The 23,057-nt window shown below is 43.7% G+C and overlaps 1 protein-coding gene across 1 annotated transcript in view; it reads left to right on the top strand.

The window, feature by feature from the left end:
- The window catches only part of LOC119428567 (laminin subunit beta-1), a 200,423-nt gene that overhangs the window by 84,349 nt on the left and 93,017 nt on the right, over positions 1-23,057 (top strand). The window contains exons 15-20 of the mRNA XM_037696250.1: positions 6,641-6,842; positions 9,012-9,155; positions 9,286-9,517; positions 9,586-9,749; positions 18,468-18,692; positions 22,624-22,863. Coding sequence (XP_037552178.1) covers positions 6,641-6,842; positions 9,012-9,155; positions 9,286-9,517; positions 9,586-9,749; positions 18,468-18,692; positions 22,624-22,863 — 1,207 coding nt within the window. The remainder of the gene's footprint in view (positions 1-6,640; positions 6,843-9,011; positions 9,156-9,285; positions 9,518-9,585; positions 9,750-18,467; positions 18,693-22,623; positions 22,864-23,057) is intronic.

The following is a 23,057-nucleotide window of genomic DNA, read 5'->3' as shown; positions in this document are numbered from 1 at the left end:
GTTTGACAAGACTGTCAACAAGGAAGAGGGCCGGCAATGGAGGAGGGACGTACCAATGAGACCATCTTATCACAAGCAGAACTGGTTTGTTCCACTTTGGAGTAAGCTGTTGGAGGAAGAATCAGTTTTGCTGTCCATTTCCTTGACCGATGAAGCCTTCCGGATCGAAGGCGCAACGTTTCAGCACAAAAAAAAAACTGTCCAGATGACCTGACTGAAAAATGTTGGATTTTATACCTGGATTATTGAGCATGGACTTTGTTGTTTTCAACCAGTTTGACAAGACTGTCAACAAGAAAGAGGGCCGGCAATGGAGGAGGGGCGTACCAAAGAGACCATCTTATCACAAGTAGAACTGGTTTGTTCCACTTTGGAGTACAGTAAGCTGTTGGGGGAAGAATCAGTTTTGTTGTGTGTTTCCTTGACTGATGAAGCCTTCCAGATCGAAGGCGAAGCGTTTCAGCACAAAAAAAGAAACTGTCCAGATGACCTGGCTGAAAAATGTTGGCTTCTCTGTATAAGTTGCAGGCATGCTAATTTATGCAAAAAACTGCAACTTGTACAGCGAAAATTACAGTAAGCCTAATCTTAAAAGTAGACAATGTGTCAGCCTCACGGACAGAAATTGGAAGTTGGTTCCACAAGAGAGGAGCCTGATAACTGAAAGATCTTCCTCATTCTGTTTTTGTAAACTCTAGGAACCACAAGTAAACCTGCAGCCTGAGAGCGTAGTGCTCTGTTAGGCAAATATGGAACAATAAGATCTGTAATATAAGATGGAGCTAGGTTGTTGAGAGCTTTGTAGGTGAGAAGGAAGATTTTGAATTCTATTCTGGATTTGACAGGGAGCCAATGGAGAGAGACATTGGTTATGTACTGTAACCCCAGATTCTATGAATATAGGCGTAGCCCTTTAAGGCTGTTGCTGATGGGTTTTATCCCGTTATGCGAAGCATTACACTGAAAAGTTTAGTCCACGCCCACCTGCTGTGTGGGCCCCATCCGGTCCGTATAAGTTATGTTAAGAGCGGGTAATCGGCTCCCAAATAGCTTTTTCTTCAGCCATTTAGGAGCCAGTGAGGCCCGACGCTTAAAGGGCTACTCCTATATTCATTCTCACACTCTGTGAAGCTCTTTTAATACCCAATCATGTTGTCAATTGACCTAATTAGTGTTAATTGGTCTTCCAGCTGTTCGTTATATGCTCATTTTCCTTTTTCCAGCCACTTTTTGCTACTTGTCCCAACTTTTTTGGGATTTGTTGAGACTGTGAAATTTTGAATCAACATATTTTTCCTTTAAAATGTTACATTTACTCAGATTAAACTTTTGATCTGTCATCTGTTATATTACAAATAAAATATTGACATTTGCCATCTACACATCGTTGCATTCAGTTTTTATTCACAATTTGTTTAGTGTCCCAACTTTTTTGAAATCTGGTTTGTATTTCTGGGTAACTCCTGATCGCTCCTCCCGCCTGGAGGAGAGCATCCTCCCTCCACGGCAGTTTCCACGGGTGCCCCGATAGCAGGCGTTGTAAGACTGGGAACCATGGTACGTTCACGTGCTCGGGAGCCACCAGGAGAGCTGTCAGTCCCTCCTCCTGAACTCGTTCAGGAACCGTAAAATCAGAGGGGGTGGGGGAAACGCGTAAAGAGCGTTTTGGGCCATGGGCTGTGAGCAAACGCGTCCACCCCCAGCGGTGGTTCGTCTCGCGGGCTCAGAGAAAACCATAGTTGACACTGAGCGTTTTCTCGTGTCGCAAACAGGTCCACAGCTGCTTTGCTAAATTTCTGCCATGTCTGAGCCATCAGATCTGGATGGAGAGTCCAGTCCCCGTGACATGGACCGTCCCTGGACATCACATCTGCCCCTTTGTTCAGAACACCAGGGATGTACACTGCTCTGATGGAGAGCAGATTTTGGTGTGCCCAACACAGTAGTTTTCTTGTAATGTGTAACATCTGGGCTGAGCGCACACCCCCCTGCCGGTTTATGTACGCAGCAGTCACCTTGTTGTCTGTGTGAATCAAAACATGTTGATTCTGCATCACAGGAGCAAAGTGTTGAATCACGTTCAAAACCGTGCGACACTCCAAAACATTTATGTGGGCTGATGTGTGATGGGGCCACAGTGCCCCTACAGCTTGAGATAGGCATGTCCCCCCCCAACCTGACAGCGTCGCGTCTGTGAAGACTGACATGTGTGACGTGGGTCTGCTGACGGGGACTTCCTCCAACAGAACCAGGGTGCTTTCCTAGTGTCGGAGGTCTGCTCTCATGGAGGGAGGAACAGTGATCATCCGTCTCTTTTGTTTTACTGGATCCACACGCAAACGTGCAAACCACCTCTGGAGGCGTCTCATGTATAATAAACCCAGCGGGACCACATTGTGAGCTGACGACATAGTTTCTAACAGCTTCATGACGGAAACAGCTGTTACCACTCTGCCAGGTCTTACATGGCGGAGCTGGTCTTTTAGAGTGTCGATTCTCGTTTGTGATAAACGAGCCCGTATGGTGGTCGAGTTTAGCTCCACTCCCAGATAAACAATCGTCTGGGCCAGGAGAATCGAGCTTTTCTTCCAATTTATGGCGAAGCCCAGATTTAACAGGTGTGATGTCAGCGCCTGGACCTGTCCCACTGCTTCCTGTCTTGAGCGTGACAGCAGCAGGTCATCCAGGTAAAACAAAACTCTCATCCCTGCTCTGTGTAACGGTTGTAGGGCCGTCTCGACACACTTTGAGAACGTACGATGCGCGAGGGAATACCCGAACGGCAGCCTGTTGTACTGACACTTCATCCCTTGAAAGGAGAAGCCCAGAAATTTTCTGTGTTTTGGGATGATCGGTATGTGAAAGTAGGCATCTTTCAGGTCGATGGAAACAAACCAGTCGTTTCTCTGGATGTTGTCCAACAGCTGTCTGGTTGTCAACATGTGAAACGGTCTGTCCATGATCGCCTTGTTGAAAACTGACAGATCCAAAATGGGTCTCGTTCCTCCGGTCCGTTTGGGAACCAGGAAGTAACGTGAGTAAAACCCTGTGTTTTCCTCTCCGTTGGGAACTCTGGAGATCACCTCTTTTACCAGAAGTTATTGGACTTCTGCATTTAGGAATGAGATTTGGTCTGGTGAAGACAGGACTGTCTCTAAAATTCGTCTGAACGGAGGGGGTCGGGTTGCAAATTGCAGCGTGTAACCCCTGCTCAAAGACCTGGTCATCCATCTGTCTGGCGAACATGTTTTTAGCCACTCCGCGTAACGTTCGTGGAGTGGATGCACGTTTAAGTGATGCGTCATGTTTTGTACGGATGTCATCCAGTCCACCGCCTCGACCACCGTCATGTGTCGCGGGAATGTGTTCCGCGTGACACAAGGCGAGGCCTCTTCAAAAGGGCTCTGAACGCACCTGTGTGCTGCGTTTGGACTGCTGGTCCACCTTCATGTCTAGGTGGACCGTGAGTGTTGAGGAGAAGCGTGTGACAACTGATGACGCCACTGAGGTGAAGCGCGTGTCGCGAGCGGGGTCCTGTGCTGGGCTCGCTTTGCGATCTCACATCTATGCTGACATGAGCGGACAAACGCTGAGAAGCGGTGAGCGCGACTTCATGTACGCCGTGCCGTTTGAGTGAAGGCTGCGAGCCCCGCAGGAGCACGCATTTTCTTTTATGGGACGCGCGCCGCTCTCGCTGGGGGCGAGATTCGTCACTGGGTTTGCTCAGCTGTCTCACGCTTATGCTGACGTGAATGGCCGAGCACTGAGGAATGGAGAGTGAAGGCTGCCCGCGCCGTGGAGGCACGCGCTTGCTTCGGTGCGGCGCGTGTCGCTCTCGCTGAGAGCGAGGGCCTACACCTGACCCGTCCTGTGGTCCCACGTTTATGCAAATGTGAGCCGGTGAACGCCGGGGAGCTGTGTGTGCACCATCATCAACGCAACGCCGTTTGGGTGAAGGCTGTTTGCGTCGCGCAAGTGCGCGTTTGACACCGCTTGGGTGAGGATTGTGCAGCTCGGGCTGAAAACAATTTATTTTGCTTACCACTGTTGTGTCATGTGAGCGTCTTATCTTGTTTTGGAGCAAGAGTGATTTTGAAAAACTTTTATTTAAGGACACCGGCTTGTTTTGTGTGGAGGATGTGTGCGCAGCCGCTGTGAGTTCATCTTAGCTTACAGACTGGCTAAAAACAGACACTTTGATCAATGAATCATGTTTTATTTCAACGTTTGTGTCACTTTTACACACACCCTCCGCAGACCGTCATTTTTTGAACCTTTTCTCCCGTGAGCTCTGTGATTTGTTGGCCCAGGGCGCCACCTGCTGGCGATCTCTGGGGAAACGCTGAACTGCTGGTTGCCGGGATGAAGAGGTTCTGGTCTCTGACGGGCGGGGCTGGTGGTGGAGCTGAGGGAGATGACGCTGCCGCGGCCGTGGAACGTCGTTGCTTCTGCCTCTGCTCACAACGATCTCTCCAGCGGGCCGGGGGGCGGGATGAGCAGCGCGGCTTGATGAGGTGGCGCACGGTCTCCGACATCTCCTCCGACTTTTTGTAGTTCTCCAACATGGCCTTGAAACTGCTCCCGAACAGCGCGTCCGCCATGATGGGGCCCTCCATCAGGTCTCTGTGCAGCTTCTCCGGCAGAGAGGGGGAATTACGGAGCCAGGTGGATCGCTGAATCATCGTCATCCACGCTGCAATTCTGGATAGGCAGACCGCAGAAGAGGCGCACATGTTGAGGATGGCGTCAGATGCCTTGCAGAGGGAGCTCCTGGACTCCTCAGGCAGATCTGCGGCCTCCAGCCTCTTGGACACGCTGTATGCTAACAGTGCCACGTTGTTGTTAGCTGCGGCTGCCTGAAACGCACATTGATGAGCTCGATTGGAGAGCGTGGTCACCGTCTGCTCGTGTTTCCCAGGAGGGACGGGACGCTGCTCCAACCTGGACAGCTTCACTCCGAAGGCTTCCGCAAGGCTTGGCTCAAGGGGGGGTACCAAAGGAAAGTTCCGCTAAGTGAACCCCTCCACTCTGGTGATGGGAGCTAAAGTGGAGACGGGTGCTCTCAGTTTACCAGGACCGGCCGCGGCCTCGTTCCAATAAGACATCACCGCTGGAAACCGAGGCCAGATGGGATCAGGACGGCGAGCCGGAGTGGAGCTAAACCTTCCCGCTAGATCATCCAATCTGGGCAGGGGGAGGGAGGGAGGGAACGGAAAGTCCCTTCATGTCAGCAGCTTCCCGGATAATGTCGGGCAACTCCGATAGGAGGGCGCCGACGGCAGGGAGCGATGTGGCCGTTGAGGGGAGAAAGCCCGGAGGGGTCGAGCATCCGCTCGGCCCCCCTCGTTCCAACACTACGCTCTCCGGGAGGGAGCGAGCATCGGGGCTGCTGCTGATGTCGCCTGTCCCAGAGGAACCATCCAATTCGCTCTGAGAGCCGGCGTCTAAGAAGTCGATCGCATCATACAGCGAACAGTCTCCTGCCACGGACAGGCAGTCCTCGAAGTTAGCCTTAAACAAGGCTGCTCTCCTCTGCCTTTCCTCCGGAGGAAGGTCATCACAGAGGCGGCAGGAGGAAGCGGGGGCGACGTGGCGGGGACCCAGGCATCCTTTGCAGGTGTCGTGCCGGTCAAAACTGAGCAAGTAACCGGTCTTGCAGGATGGAAACAAGCGGATGGTTTTGGAGTTGGACATCTTGTAGAAGGTCAGTGCTATTAGCTTGCTGAAGAAAATTGGGAGCCGATTACCCGCTCTTAACGTAACTTATACGCACCGGCTGGGGCCCACACAGCAGGTGGGCATGGACTAAACTTTTCAGTGTAAGGCTTCGCATAACAGGATAAAACCCATCAGCAACAGCCTTAAAGGGCGAAGCCTAGATGAAATAGAACTAAAACTGGACAGATATGATCTCTCCTACTAACTCCAGTTAAGACTCTGGCAGCAGCATTTTGGATCAACTGAAGATGGTTTAAAGAAGTATTTGGACACCCAGATAATAAACCATTACAATAGTCCAGTCTAGACATGACAAATCTGTGAACCAGTTTTCCTGCATCATTTTTAGATAAGATGTTTCTAATTTTAGTGATATTATGCAGGTGGAAGAAGGCAGTTCTACTAACGTTTTTAATATTGGGGATAAAAGACATGTCCTGATCAAAATTAACACAAAGATTTTTAATATTAAAGCTGGAGGTCATGTATAAATAAAGGAACAATGACAGAATCATATATTTTTTCTGTTTTTCTGTGACTGTGGAGGCCATCTTAAATTACGTTAGTTCCTCTCCTAATGCGAACCCTCCAAAAGTTAATCAACTGCAACTTTCTAAAGTTTCATGAATTCCTATCTAGTGACACATTAATAATTTACTGCATGCAACAGACACAAAATAAAGAAGTTTTACAGTTCATGTTGTTTTGGACTCTGTCCACCTGAAGGGACCGCTGTGCTCTTGTACCTGCCCAGATGCCTAATCTTTTTATGAAGACATTTTCAAGGATCCTTGATAACTGTCAGACCTTCATATGGCATCAACAAGATATTTCATTGTCTACAGAAGAAGAGAACAAAATACTTTGAGCAGCTGCCTTTAGTCCCAGACGTTTTAATATCCTGACTGTTTTTGATCTGCAGATTGTGTTGATGCCTCACTGTAAGAACCTGGAAATGTTCACGGCCTCAGCGGGAGGCGAGACCAGCAGGAACAACGCTTGGGAAACCTTTCAGCGCTATCGGTGTCTGGAGAACAGCCGCAGCGTTGTCAAGTCACCAATGACTGACATCTGCAGGAACTTCATCTTCAGCATTTCTGCCTTGTTGCACCAGGGAGCCAAAGGTACACCAGTCCATCGTAGAACTGCAAATCTCTGCTCAGCGTTTAGCTGATGCAGCAAAACTTTACTGTTTTGTTGTTGTTCTTGTTTGATCCTTTCAAGGTTGTCAAACTTTGTTACAAAGGGGTCAAAAATTAAAACCTTCTTCCAAGCAACGGGCCAGTTTCAGTTGGTACCAGACATCTTTTCTTGGTTGCAGGTTCATCAACAAGAGTTTGATTGGCCTCATTTGACGTTCTCTGTTGTTCTTTCCACATCAGAAATCAAACATTACCGAAAGATTCCAACTTTAGACCTTTTTGGACTTCAAAGTTAGCCAGCTGTCTTGAGAAGTCTGCACTAAATGAAAAACCTATCAGTTTTTTTAAATCAAAATGCTAAAAGATGAAAATTATTTAACATTTAATATATGTTGGGAGGCCAGAAAAGATATTAACAAGGGCCAGATTTGGCCTGCGGGACTTGAGTTTGACACATGTACAACATCGAAGATCAACAGTTTTGATCTAATTGATCAGAAGGTTGGCTCTAATAGATTTAATCTCATTAAGAATAGTCAATGCCAGAGCTATTAGCTGCTCTGGGGGCCACAGTTTAAGAACTCAGAGGCCGGACATCTAGCAGTTATTGCCATTAAGTTTTATTTAGAATGAACCCACGGGTGGGCCAAACTGAGGTCGTCCGTGGGCCTGATATGGCCCCCAGGCCATTGGTTGAATAACCCTGGTCTATGCTATCTGAGGAACGTTGGTACTTTTCACCTCAATTCTGACCTTTGACCCCACGGGATCAGGTTATTAAACAAGAATTCCCCTCAAGGTTTGATAAACCATCAGGGCTGGACAGGTAAACATCTTCTTGTTTGAACAGGCAAATTAAATGTTTTTTTTTCTTTTTCTGAAAACTCTTCTTTCTTACATTTTTTTCTTTCTTCGGACTGTTTTGTTTGGTGCCCTTTAACATCTTAACATGCATCATGACCATCATAATTGTGTGATAGCTGACTCGCCATTCATGTCATAGTAATCCTATTTCTCTTTATTATTATTCTTTAACGTTTCTTCCATATGCCTTTTGGATACAAACGTGCTGTTTTAATGATTAACCAGTATAAACGGTCAGCTCACATGGAAATTTGTGCGCTTTGACTTTTGCAACATTTAAACTTTTATAACTGTACTTTTTTATTACTTGCACATCTTTCCAATTCCAACAAAAATGTTTTATTTTTCAAATCTGCTTCAATGTACTTGCTGTAATTTTGTCTTCCTGTGAAATTTTTTACCTTTATCCTTTCAAAACACTTAACTAGCTTTTTACTATTTAGAGCATTTAAATAGTGCTCTGCTACTTTTAGCTAGCCGTTTGCAGCATTTATCACGTGTAGCTAAATTGTTTTACATTGCCATGCTTAGCCCTCATTCACACTGTTTCTTTGCAGAAAATCCAGTTTCTCCTGTATTTTTTTCTTGGAATTTTACAGATTTTCTTTGTAGCTTTGAACTGTTGAGCATTTGCTCTCTGATTTATGTTCATCAACACACCAGTTGGATTTTCCTAACATGTCAAAAAAGGTTTGTAAGCTCAATTGTCCAGGTGCATAAATCACAAAAAAGTTGAATCAGGTCATCTGGACAGATTAATTTAGGAAGAAATGCTTAATCCGAAAGACTTCATCGGTCTGAGGCCTGCCACCAAGGTCTGTCTTATAAATAGCATCTATTTGACGTGTTTCAAACCAGCCTTCTGTTGAATTCCCATAAACTACCTTTAAACATGCAAAAAGGAGACCATCATTTTAAAACAATCAATCAACACTGCAATACAATCAAACGTTGAACCAGATGGCCAACTTGCAACCCACAGAAACAGCCTGAAGACAACGTGGCCAAAATGGTTCGAAAAAAGGTTTCTGCACATGCTGTTCATATGACAGATCCTGTTGGCAGGCCTCAGACTGATGAAGTCTTTCTGATGAAAGACAAAACTTTTCTTCCAAAAAGTAACTGTCCAGATTACATGATTGAACTTCTTTGTGGTTCCCAACATGACTGGATTTGTTTGAACTGTGAGTTTCTCTGACCTGGTAAATGTTTAAATTTCATTTTTGGAGTTAGCAAATTGCTGCAGCTTGTTGATCTAAAATGTCTCCGGTGTTGGACTTTTCCAAGAATGCCAGTGTGACCCTCAGGGCTCCCTCAGCACGGTGTGTGATCCCAGCGGGGGTCAGTGTCAGTGTCGACCCAACGTGGTTGGCAGGAACTGTGACAGATGTGCTCCAGCTACGTTTCAGTTCGGACCAAGTGGCTGCAGAGGTCAGAAACTCTTCAGTTTGTAATCCAAACAAACACAAACTGCTCAGGTTGGAGATGGAAACAACCTCCAGCAGAGTTTTGTTTTTTCATGTGTTGTTCTTTAATGTGTTTTGTGTTGGCAATCTTTCAGCATGTGCGTGCCACCCTGAGGGATCTCAGAGTCCATTCTGCAATCAGCTAACCGGTCAGTGCATTTGTGTCCCCGGAGCGTACGGTCAACAGTGTGATCGCTGTCTGCCGGGTCATTGGGGCTTTCCATCCTGCCGACCCTGCTCTTGCAATGGACATGCCGACTCCTGTGAGGCTGACACTGGGCACTGCATTGCCTGTAGGGACCACACCACTGGATACAGCTGTGACAGGTAACCCAATAGAACCTGGTCTCTCATCCCGTCCCTAGCAGAACACTTATCAATTCACGTATTTTCAGGTGTCTGAAGGGTTACTATGGTGACCCAGTGTTGGGATCAGGTGACCACTGTCGGCCCTGTTTGTGTCCCGATGGCCCTGAGAGTCTGCGGCAGTTTGCAGGAAGTTGTTACCACAGTGATGACTCTGAACAGGTTGTCTGTGTCTGCAACGCAGGATACAAAGGTAAAACTTTATTGATGCTGAAGGTCAGACAAAAGAACAAACATCACTGAATAGAACCATGTTAGACACCTTAACATCCATCCATCCATCATCTTCCGCTTGTTCCGAAATCTCGGGGGCAGCAGCTTGAGCAGAGAGGTCCATACATCTCTCTCTACAGCCACCTCTTTCAGCTCTTCTGGGAGGACCCCAAGTTGTTCCCCGGCCAACCGAGAGGCATAGTCTCTCCAGCGTATCCTGGGTCTTCCTCGGAGTCTCCTCCTAGTCAGACATGCCCAATGCACCTCCCTAGGGAGACACCCAGGGATCATCCTTACCAGATGCCCAACCCAACTCAACTGGCTCCTCTTGATGTGGAGAAGCAGCAGTTCTATTCCAAGTCTCTCCTGATACAGTAACTGAACTTCTCACCCTATCTCTAAGGGAGAGTCCAGCTACCCTGCAGAGGAAACTCATTTCAACCTCCTGTATCCATGATCTCATTCTTTCAGTCACTACCCAGAGCTCATTACTATAGTTGAGGGTAGGAATGTAGACCGACTAATAAACAGAGCTTTGCCTTACAGCTCAGCTCCCTCTTCACCACAACGGACCAGCACAGAGTCCTCAATACTGCAGACACCGCACCAATCCGTTTGTCAACTTCACACTCCATTCTTTCCTCACTGTGAACAAAACCCCGAGTTACTTGAACTCCTCCACTTGAACCTCGACCTGAAAAGAGCAATCCACCCTTTTCTGACTGAGGACCATGGCCTCAGATTTGGAGGTCCTCCTTAATATGTCAGTACATAATAAAACTGGCCTGATCTTTATCGGATAAAGAAAATAATAATTATTTATGATACCTAATGTTCCATTGTTGGTTTAGAAAATCTGAGATCTGATATCTCCTCCTTTGTTTAAAGTAGTTTTTTTCTTGTTTGATGTAGATGTCTACCTTCACACCCCTCAAACCATTTGTCATTTATTTCCAAATTATGAATGTTTTGCTTCTCAAAAGTGTGTCCCTTATCCTTGAGGTGTAGGTGCCCAGTTGAGTCTGGTCTTGAACTGCTAGCACTCCTCTGTTGAGCCCTGTGCCTGTGGAGAATTATTGTATTTTCCGGCGAACTTGTCGCTCCGACCTATAAGTCACATCAGTCCATATTTGTCTAATAAAGTGGAAAAATCCATAGATATGTCACTTTTCCATATACGTCGCATCTATTATGCGTCACCGCTGACGCGTCGTGTTTGTTATGCGTCACCACTGACAACCTGGAAATGTGGGCCGAACCCGGAAATGTGGGCCAGTGTTGTGCCAAAAATCAATGGGCTGTCAAATGGCGACCATGGGAGCGTGCACGGGAGGACTTTAACAAGAATTTAACAAGATTAACACTTAAAAATAATTATTCACTTCATCTCTTGCTCTCGCCGAGGTCAGACACTTTTCCCCTCCTTTCCCTCTTCGCTTTGCTTTGCTGCTCTGTCTGGTCTGTGAAACTTTTTCTGAGCTTCTCTACATATCTTCCAAACCATAATTATGGACTTGATTTGATCATTTGGTCCATCAACACAATTGATAACATTTTTTCGAAGCGAAGACAGGCTTTAGGCAAGCCGATTTGCCCTGTTGGCATGCACGCAGCTGGATATCTCATTGACTTGGAAGACCTGATGATGTGTCTATCTCTGCTGCTGCCATTTGTGGATTTTAAGGATGCATTTATAATTGGATTTATGATAACTGGTTCCTGCTTTTTGGATTTGGCTGGGTGCTGGTATATCTACAATCAAGGAAGTTGTCGGCAGTAAACTGGGACCGGATCACGCTGCTTGCCTTTATGATGGCTTGGTTCGTGCCTCGAGTACCCAGACTCAAATGCTTTTGGCAGAATAGATCAGATCTCAGGGATTTTACTCAGGCACATTCCATCGGTGTGGCCATTTAATTTGGACATTTCGGAACTGAGTGGACCAACACAGACTCAAGGTAGATGTCATTCAGTTCTGCCTGTCCACAAAACAGTTGTGCGCTTATCTGAATTTGGCTCCCCTGGCTGGCCTTGAAGGACACCTTATCTGAATTCACCTGGAGAACATGTAATCCGACGCTTGCCCCCCTCCCATCAAAGAATTTCCAGCTGATGAACCATAGAAAACCAGCTGAATAAATATTGTGTCATCATTTCAGGACTCTTGGATTCCCATAAGCATTGTCCTTGGCCATTCCTCGACATCCCTCAAGAATGTTTACGGATCTCACCGAAGGGAACTGGAACTGAAAAAATTCAGTCAGAATGAATGAAAATGGTCATATCTCAGCCAAAAAATGGTTTATAAATATGGGGGAAAATCCATAAATATGTCGCTTCAGCCTTTAAATCACAGGGCATGTAAATTATGCAAAAAACTGAGACTTATAGGCTGAAAAATATGGTAGACATTTTTACTCAAAATTAAAGCATATTACAAAAACATTTCTCTATCTATCACAGTGGCAGGAGGGTAAGAAGTGAACCAGAGACTGGATATAAAGGGCAGAGCAGAGGTGACTGGAAAAACAGAGGCACCTGGGTGATTATGAAGTGGGCACAGGTGAGAGTGGCTGACCAAGGAAAAACTGAGGAGGCTGACTGAGGGTGAAAATGAAAACCCGTAAAGGGAATGCACAGAGCAGGACCAAGACACAAGAATCCCAAAGGACAAAAGGAAACAAGATTAAAAGATAAACTCAAGGAACAGTAGACTGACATTCTCTTATGAGCCAGACAAACAAAGACCCTCAGGAGAAATAGGACTGAGATCAATCTGCTTGTGGACCTAGCTTGCATAATGAAGCAACAAATGCCACATGACGCTTGGAAATTCGCACTCTCCAGGTTTAAAATGAAGAAGATTCCCAGATTGAATTGAATTCAGTTTGTTTTATAGCACCAAGTCACAACAGAAGTTGTTCCAGGGCACTATTTACAGGTCTCTATTGTTGAGTGACTCAATGAGTCTAACCTGTATAAATAAAGGATGAATGAATGAACTGTACTAAAATATTCACATACATTACAAAATGCCTATTACTAGTAGTAAAAGTTACATTAGGAAAAAAAAAGTTTGTTAGTTCAATCATCCAGGTAAATAAATCACAAAAAGTTAAATCATGTCGTCTGGACAGATAAGAACATTTTGTCTTTCATCCAAACGACTTCATCAGTCTAAGGCCTGCCAACAAGATCTGTCGTATAAATAGCACCTTATTGACGTGTTTCAAGCCAGTCTGCTGTGGAGTTCCCAGAAACTGGCTTTACACATTCAAATGGGACCATCAGTCTAAACAATCCATCATCAGTGCTTAACAATCAAAAGTGATAGGCCTAATGGCTGACTTCCTACACACCGAACCAGGCCTCAGACTGACGAAATCTTTCAGATAAAAGAAAAAATGTTTCTTCCAAGAAGAATCGGTCCAGAAGACATGATTTAACTTTTTTGTGATTATCTAAGGAAGCCAGCAGATTGTATTGAATCTTCCTTTCGTCGCAGTTTCCCATCCCTTTTAACTGAAAGAACCTTCCAGTTAAACGGGGGTCCGGGTGGACAGCCATGAGAGAGACTGATAAAAATCCTACAGAAAACCACAGTCGAAGATTTGTTGATGCTGAGGGAGGTTCTACAAGATGCTGGATCAGAGGCAGTTTTACGTGGTGACATCTCTTGTGAGTTTTTATCCATATGAGATTAGATTTGAATAGTTTTAGAACCTATAAAGACACAATTGTTTTAATAATGTCCAGATGAGTAAAACTCTAGAACAGAAATGGGGTGGACTTTCCTTTTTCCCACGACTGCACATGTGATTTTTCTGCAAGACTACACAGTTGAATGAAATGGCAACTTCACATGTTAATCATTTACCTCCAAAAGCTGCTTGAGTTGCAACTACAAGCCTTACAGGCACTCTACGGTGGTTTCCCAGTCCTGGTTCTCAACATCTGCTGTCCCAAATGTTTCAGACATGTTCCGGCTCCAAAACACCTGAGTCAAAGGACTTAATGACCTCCTCAGCAGATTGCCTGCTTCATATGAGCCACCAATTCAAACCCACTTTATACTTGTAATGACAGGTTTTTTTCCTTCCATAAATCAGCTCGCAGCTGAGGACATTTCAGTGCATGTTGTTTTAGTTTCCGTGATACTGACAGATGGCGTCCTCAGAGATGAAAAGGACTTCAATTTGAAGAGGAGAAACTGTTATTTGGGCTGATGGAAGCACTAAGTGCAGGAATGTGCAGAGGCCTGTTATTATAACAGGAAATAAGATGGCAAAGATGCAATCAGCTGCTGACAGACACATAAGTCACCAACTTTCCTCTTTGTTCCGATCAGACACAAACATCTGCTGAGGGCTTATTAAATCTCTGGTTGGGACTGTCAGCTTTAACCAGACCAAATGTCAAGGTGTCTGTTTTCTGCATGCTGAAAGCTACAACCTTCAACTGCCAACAAGAGTGCTGATGCAAAGCTGAAGGTGAAAGCAGCTAAAGGGTTAATTTCTAACAGGAAATGCCTGTGAGTCCATGTGTAAAGAACAACAGTATGAAGCATACCAATCTATACTTTTACATGAGTATGTTTTATTTGAGAGCAGAGACCATTGCTCTCGTCTGGTCGAGTGTGAGGTTCTGCCTCAAGGCAGGAGTTCAAGTGTCTCGAGGTTTTGTTCACGAGTGAGGGAAGAACAGACGGAATGCGATGTCTGGGTCTCCCTGCTCAAACTGCTGCCTCCAAGGTCCGACTTTGGAACAAGAGGAGGATATTGGATGGATGTTTAATTTGAAGTATTTTACTTAGTTCCATTTAAAATCCTATCTGTTTCAGAGTAGAAAATGTGAACGTAAATATGTGAAATTAAATCAGGTGGTGAAAAAACCAATCACAGCGTCAGCCCGCAGTGTCTGGATCTGTTCCTCACCAGTCAGTCGGGGTGTGATCCGGCTGGAAGTGAGATGAACAAGAACAAATTAAAACCTCGAGCAGGGCAGGTAGTTCACGTTTTTCCACCCTCAGTCCATTTTTTTTTACTTGTTTCTCCTTTCTTCATGTGGAGCTGGTGTCTGTCTCCAGCAGTCACTGTGTGAGAAGTGGGGGACACTCTGGACAGGTCTCCAGTCCATGACAAGGATACACAGAGACAAACAAGACACTCTCACCTAAAGACAAGTTACAGTTACCAACAAACAACTGCTTTGGTCTGTGGGAGAAAATCCACACAAACACAATGAGAACATGCAGATTCCACCCAGAAAGACCCCAGCCCCAACACAGGCTTGAACCCAGGACCTTCTTACTGTGGGGCAACAGTTCTAACCACTGAGCCATTGTGCTGTTCAGTAGTCTGTAAAACATGCTTAGGTAATTGACAGGTTAATGTATGCAGACTGCACTGAAATTATTATTTATGGTCTCCAAATGTTCTAAATATAATTTGTAGCCATGCCTAATTTAGAAATGTCATAACAAACTGGCTGGCAGTGATTAGTGTAGTGTACCTCCCAGCTTTACTACCATATTTTTCGCCCTATAAATCAGAGTTTTTTGCATAATTTGCATGCCTTGCGACTTACATGCCCAAGTGACGTATTTATGGATTTTCCCCATATTCATAAACCAGTTTTTGTCTGAGATATGACCGTTTTCATTCATTCTGACTGAAAATATTGAACACTGCCATTTTCAGCCGCTACATGGCGCTCGAGTGGTATGACATGCTGTTGTGTCATGTAATAGGTAAAAGTGGCTATTAATGACACAATCGGCTTGCCAAAGCTTGCCACCTTCTTCCAGCTCTCCTGGAGCAACCGTCAAATCAGATTTTTACACTTTATTAGACATTTTTGGACGGATGTGACTTATAGGGCGGTGCGACGTGTACGGCGGAAAATACGATATGTGGAGTTATTACAAGTTCACCCCATGCACTTCTGTTTTCTCTAGGTATCCCATTTTTCTCTCAAAGACCAAAAACATGCATGTTAGATTAGTTAGTAACTAAATTGACCCTAGGTGAGAGTGAGAGAGTGAATGGTTTGTCTCTGTGTCCCTGTGATGGACTGGAGACCTGTCCTGTCCCCTGCCTCTCACACAGAGACTGATGGAGTCAGAAACCAGCTCCACCTGCAGAAAGGAGAAGTAGGTAAAAGACAATGGATGGACAGATAATAAACTGGGTATTTGTATTTAATTTAAGAAGTCATTTGAAAATATATATCCAGGTCCTTCTCAAAAAATTAGCATATTGTGATAAAGGTCATTATTTTCCATAATGTAAAGATAAAAATGAAACTTTCATATATTTCAGATTCATTGCACACCAACTGAAATATTTCAGGTCTTTAATTGTTTTAATACTGATGATTATGGCATACAGCTCATGAAAACCCAAAATGCCTGTCCCAAAAAATTAGCATATTTCATCCCACCAATGAAAGACAAGTGTTTTTAATACAAAAAACACCAACCTTCAAATAATCATGTTCAGTTATGCACTCAATACTTGGTCGGGAATCCTTTTGCATGAATGACTGCTTCAATGCTGCGTGGCATGGAGGCAATCAGCCTGTGGCACTGCTGAGGTGTTATGGAGGCCCAGGATGCTTCGATAGAGGCCTTAAGCTCATCCAGAGTGTTGGGTCTTACGTCTCTCAACTTTCTCTTCACAATATCCCACAGGTTCTCTATGGGGTTCAGGTCAGGAGAGTTGGCAGGCCAATTGAGCACAGTAATACCATGGTCAGTAAACCATTTACCAGTGGTTTTGGCACTGTGAGCAGGTGCCAGGTCGTGCTGAAAAATGAAATCTTCATCTCCATAAAGCTTTTCAGCAGATGGAAGCATGAAGTGCTCCAAAATCTCCTGATAGCTAGCTGCATTGACCCTGTGCTTGATAAAACACAGTGGACCAACACCAGCAGCTGACATGGCACCCCAGACCATCACTGACTGTGGGTGCTTCACACTGGACTTCTGGCATTTTGGTATTTCTTTCTCCCCAGTCTTCCTCCAGACTCTGGCACCTTGATTTCCGAATGACATGCAAAGTTTGCTTTCATCCGAAAAAAGTACTTTGGACCACTGAGCAACAGTCCAGTGCTGCTTCTCTGTAGCCCAGGTCAGGCACTTCTGCCGCTGTTTCTGGTTCAAAAGTGGCTTGACCTGGGGAATGCGGCACCTGTAGCCCATTTCCTGCACACGCCTGTGCACGGTGGCTCTGGATGTTTCTACTCCAGACTCAGTCCACTGCTTCCGCAGGTCCCCCAAGGTCTGGAATCGGCCCTTCTCCACAATCCTCCTCAGGGTCCGGTCACCTCTTCTCGTTGTGCAGCGTTTTCTGCCACACTTTTCCCTTCCCACAGACTTCCCACTGAGGTGCCTTGATACAGCACTCTGGGAACAGCCTATTCGTTCAGCAATTTCTTTCTGTGTCTTACCCTCTTGCTTGAGGGTGTCAATGATGGCCTTCTGGACAGCAGTCAGGTCGGCAGTCTTACCCATGATTGCGGTTTTGAGTAATGAACAAGGCTGGGAGTTTTTAAAAGCCTCAGGAATCTTTTGCAGGTGTTTAGAGTTACGTCGTTGATTCAGATGGTTAGGTTAATAGCTTGTTTAGAGAAACTTTTCATGATATGCTAATTTTTTGGGACAGGCATTTTGGGTTTTCATGAGCTGTATGCCATAATCATCAGTATTAAAACAATTAAAGACCTGAAATATTTCAGTTGGTGTGCAATGAATCTGAAATATATGAAAGTTTCATTTTTATTATTACATTATGGAAAATAATGACCTTTATCACAATATGCTAATTTTTTGAGAAGGACCTGTATTTGTCCCTGTGTGAACATCAAACTTGAAAGTTGCCACCTCTGCCAATTTAAAAAGTAACCAAGTAACTGTAACTTAAAGTAAGTTTTTAAATACTTATTTTTTAATTTTACTCGAGTACATTTTTATGCTCAAACAATATGCTTACAGAGTAACTGTACTTACATTATTTTAATATTCGTTCTCAGCTATTGCTACTTCAAAAATTTAGCTCAGTTTTTTTTTTATATAATTGACTGAATTATGGCCATAATACAATCTGTCTAGTGGTTCATGAAATATTTTGTTAACAGGTAGACATAGTTGATTTCAAACAAGTAATGGCAAACTGTTAAGCATCTTTTAGTGCTCAGAATATGTGTTAGGAATCAGTCACATCTACTACCACACCAAATCTTGGGTAAAACGTGTAAAATAAACAGAATATTAGTCATTTTTGTGTTTTCTAACACAACTACTGGCCATGGCACTTACCTTGAATTGGCTTGATGTAAAAAATAAATAGTTATAGATGCACATTCAATAATTAATTTCAGAAAGTTTCATTAAAATGTGTCCTGTGAGATAATTTGGCAACAGACAGACACCAAGCTTTAGCCTCAGAAACAATCATTCTTAATCGGGGCTGCACTCATACGATGATGGGGCACATCGCAGGGAATGAAGGGTTTAGAGTGGAAGACTTGAACATGTGACTTCATACTGCCAGGAATCAAACATCTCTTGTTGGAGGACAGCTGCTCAAACCACTGAACCACAGCTGCCTCCGTAATGAAAATTATCTTCCAAAAGTGGTGATGTCTAATGAACATATTTCAGTCACTGATTTAACAAAACTTTATGTGTCCTGTTCAGGTGCTCGCTGCGATAGGTGTTCACCTGGTTACCATGGAAACCCTGCTGTGGCAGGTGGACAGTGTCTTCAGTGCCAGTGCAACAACAACATCGATATGTTGGACCCAGAGTCCTGTGATGCCCGAACCGGGGAGTGTCTGCGATGCCTGTACCACAGCGAAGGCGCCGCCTGCCAGCACTGCAAACTGGGTTACTATGGCAACGCCCTGGTTCAGGACTGCAGGAGTGAGTCTTTGTCCCTCAACTGAAACTGATAAGTTACTGGGTTACCATGGAGATTATGGGCATTAATCACTGATTCAACACCAGAGGTTGGATAACCCTTGTATCGTTAACTTTATGAACATTCATGTACCTTTGGGGAAAATACATCACCTTTTTTGATTAGAAATGCTTTTTCAATATTTTTTTCCACTAAAATCTAGTCAGTCTATTTCAGCATGAAAGAAAATTATCATGTTTAAGTGACTTTTTTAAAACTCAGACTTAAGTCGAAAACATTCCACATTTCTGTTTTTTTTTCCTAGTTCACAAAATATTTTTTTTTTCGCAATTTTTGGGGGGGGGGGGGGGGGGGGGGTGTATTTTCCCCCATTAGTATGCCCAAAAAAACTTTTGGACTATTTTTTAAAAAATATTTCAGCCTGGTGTCTTGTGAAGACCCTCCAGACCACCGGACCTTTCAGAATTGGTAGCTGAAAATGAGGCCTTGTTTTCAATCAAACTTACTTCTGTCTCCTGGTCTTCCAACATGGAGTTTTGTTTGTAATCATTTATTATTATTATTATTACTCTGCCCATTGTACAATTACTAGTTTTTAAAATGTTTTTCACCAGTACCGACATGGAAATACGAGCGAGTTGCAGGTGCACGATGCACCCACTAATGACTTCCTGCCTTCAGATAAACAGCTGCTGCAGCCTGCATGCACGTGAAACAGTTTCTTACTAAATATTTACTTGTGCACATTACAAGTGAGTTTTTGCTCTTTACATTCAAACAAAATCGATTTTATTGGATGAGATGAGAAGCGGGACTCCACAGTGACTCTGGCTGGTAAAGACATATTTTTTCTGGTGTAAGATGAACTGCATCCCGGTAGGTTTTTTCAGAGGCTCTCAAATATAAAAGCGGGGCACATCTTGTGGGTTATTATAAAAGTTGAAAGTTTAGTAACAAAGGTAACTGGAAAAAAACATTATTGAGAGGAATGCATTATTTTATGATTAGATAAATATGAGTTAAAATATTTCTTTTTAATATATATATATATATATATATATATATATTTATTTTTATTTATTTTTTTTTCACTGTGGCCGACTTCTCCCCCAAGGAACACGAGTGAAGTAAAGTTACTGTGAGGATATGCGAGCATTTGATAAAATTCTGACAAAATAAAAAAAGGTAGGATTTTTTATTTTTTTTTGGCCTTTTTAGATAAAAAAACTTGTTCATTGACTGCATCAAGGTAAATTAACAAGTAAAAACTGACAAAAATTAATGTGTGGCTGATTTTCCCCCAAAAGATGGTACAAGGGTTAACACCTACCGTATTTTCCAGTGTATAAGTAGCATCAGTCAAAAAAAGCATCATGAAGAGGAAAAAACATATATACATGTAAGTCGCTTTGACGCATACATTGCAGTTATTATGCATTTATTTAATGGTTCAAAACAGCTTCATTTCACCTGGGCGGCACGGCGACATCCATCCATCACAGCCGGAGCCGCTAGCTCTCCAGCTGCATGCACCAGCTGAGTGAAGCGAGCGTGCACGGGAGGACTCACTGTTGCAGTTCTTAGACATTTAGACCATCAGTCAAAAAAATTGCCTGATGAATATGAAAAAAGTATATAAGTCGCTTCAGCATATAAGTCGCATGACTGACAAATGTAGGCAAAATACTGCGACTTATACGCCGGAAAATATGGTATATAAACCAGTAGAGACAGGTGTGGGAACAGTAATGGAAAGTTGGCATCTTTATATTATTAATGCTTGACTGGGCTTCTCACATACCCACTATAATTTTGTTTCTAAAACAACAACAATGAAGCTAGTTTTGTGGAAGGTTTTGCATCTAGCATTCCTTTTTCTGATCCTGTCTCTGATAACCTTTAAATGTGTGCTGGGAAAGTTAATAGGTGAGAGGGAAATGTAAAAACAAAGTTTCAGGAGAATTTTAACAAAGCTAAGAATGTTCTTTTTCTGTTGTTAATGTGGACTTTTCCCCATCTTGGTAATGTGATCTGGGTATTTCAGTGTTTTTGCTCAAATCTTTTGGGCTGAACGTTTTTTTTAAATGAATGGAGAAAAAAAATCTGTTTCAAAAGAATCTGGAGGTGTTCACATGGCTTCACTAAGCTTTAAATGAAGCTGCAGAAACAATAAACATCAGTCAAGTTATGAAATATGAGTCAGCCACTTAAAAGTTTTAGTTTGTCTTAAAACATATTTGAATAACTAATGATGGCAAAACAATGTCTGATTTTGATGGTATATTCTTCATAAATCACCATGAATGTGATCAAATCAGAATCAGAATAAACTTTGTTATCAATGCACTGAGATACAACGAGAACGTGTACGTACAGTCGTCCGAAAGATGGACATAGTGCACGAAGCTGCTGCTATGAAAGCGTGGCCCTTTTATTCTTATTCAGAATAATATTTTTGTTTAGATGAGAAAAGGAAAGAAAACATGAGGAGAGACGGTATGAAAAAAAGATCTCTCACGCCGTGTCCTAGACAGGGTACAATTTGAGGCATCAAAAAAACCTACCACAGCAAAGCAACATAAACAGACATTATACATGTACATATAGGAGGTGAAGACACTGAATTTTAAGGGAAAGTCGTAGCATAGTCCAGAGCCCCCCCTCTCAGCCATTGTCCAGATAAGAGGTGTCATTCATCTTCAGCTCAGTTGAGGTTCTGTCACATGTCCACGGCCTTGGGGAAGGGAGGGGTGAGGAAACAGTCCAAGCATCTTTGTTGTTTTCAAAACATTCCAGGAGGAGTTGAGATAAGTCCGGCATCAAGGCCACAGTTTGGGTCAGGCAGAACTCATGAATTGCTGTTTCTGCCATTAAAAGTCTCGCTGGTATATTCCTCTGATGGAAACTCCAAACAGCCAAACTGATTCCTTAAAGTCGAGCTCACAGCTTCTCCAAGAGTATTCCCACCTTCATGTGTGCTGCTAGAGAGTCCACAGTCCTGATAACAGCTGCTCCAGCTCTCTGACACAACTGCACATAATTTATTCTGAGTGCTGCCGAGCTTCGACACATCCACACAAATTTATAGACAATCCAGAATTCACCAGCCAAACAGCAAAGAAACCATTTGTCATCATGAATCCAATTTGTTTCCGTTGAGGTAAGAGGGTCCTCCTTACCCTGACTCCTGTCAGGAGAAGTTGATCAATTTTGTTGAGAGACCAGATGATCCTTCGAATTAGGAGGTATGCAGAAAAAAAGAGTCTCTTTAAGGGTTCACAGGACGAAAGAGTGCAAGCAGGGAAGCGCGGGGGTGGGGGGGGTACGGAGCGCCGGGAAAACACGTCTGTCTTCACCGGAGTAAAGAGAGAGAGAGAAAAAAAAGAGAAATTCATATCAAAATTTTGTACATGATGTAGTCAAGTCAACTTTATTTATTTATAGAGCACATTTAAAACAGAACCTATTATCAAAGTGCTTAACAACAACAACAACAATCAAAGGGAGTAAAATTAAAGAGAGAAAAAAATACAATACACTAATAATAATAACTGAAGAATTAATAAAAAGCATTTAAAACATAGGATCAGAACAAAAGACACCAAATCAATTTATACTGTGCGAGAACAGATGTGTTTTTAGCAGGGATTTGAAGTGAGGAATGGAGCTGGCCTGCCTGATGTTGGGGGGCAGGTTGTTCCAGAGTTTGGGGCCCATGACTGAAAAAGCCCGATCTCCTCTGAGCTTCAGTCTTGTTTTTGGAACAGCCAAAAGCAGCTGATCGGATGATCTCAGGGCCCGAGAAGGAACGTAAGGTTCCAGTAGCTCAGAGAGGTAAAGGGTTGCGAGGCCATTTAAGCATTTATGATGATCTACATAAACTCTTTATTAAGGCAGCATGAATAAATAAGGAGCTCTTGTTTTTGATTGCAGAATGTGTCTGTAATCAGCTGGGGAGTGATCCTTCCAGTTGTCTGTCACCCACCAACTGTCACTGCGACCGCAGCAGCGGTCAGTGTCACTGCCGGCCAAACGTGACTGGTCAACACTGTGATCGCTGCGCTCCGGACACCTGGAACATGGCGAGCGGCCTCGGCTGTCAGCACTGTCAGTGTGACCCAAAACACTCATACGGGTCATCCTGTAATGAGGTCAGTGCCAGTTTCACTGAAAGTACCTGTCTGTCTCTCTATCTCTGTCTATCTTTATCTCTGTCTATCTTTATCTCTGTCTATCTATCTCTCTATCTCTGTCTATCTCTATCTCTGTCTATCTTTATCTCTGTCTATCTTTATCTCTGTCTATCTTTATCTCTGTCTATCTTTATCTCTGTCTATCTCTCTATCTCTGTCTATCTCTCTATCTCT

Source organism: Nematolebias whitei, chromosome 22 (genome assembly GCF_014905685.2).
Source record: "Nematolebias whitei isolate Nwh7 chromosome 22, NemWhi1, whole genome shotgun sequence".
Classification (NCBI taxonomy): Eukaryota; Metazoa; Chordata; class Actinopteri; order Cyprinodontiformes; family Rivulidae; genus Nematolebias; species Nematolebias whitei.
The sequence above is the reverse complement of the archived record's forward strand: the minus strand, read 5'-3'. Positions and strand labels throughout refer to the sequence as shown.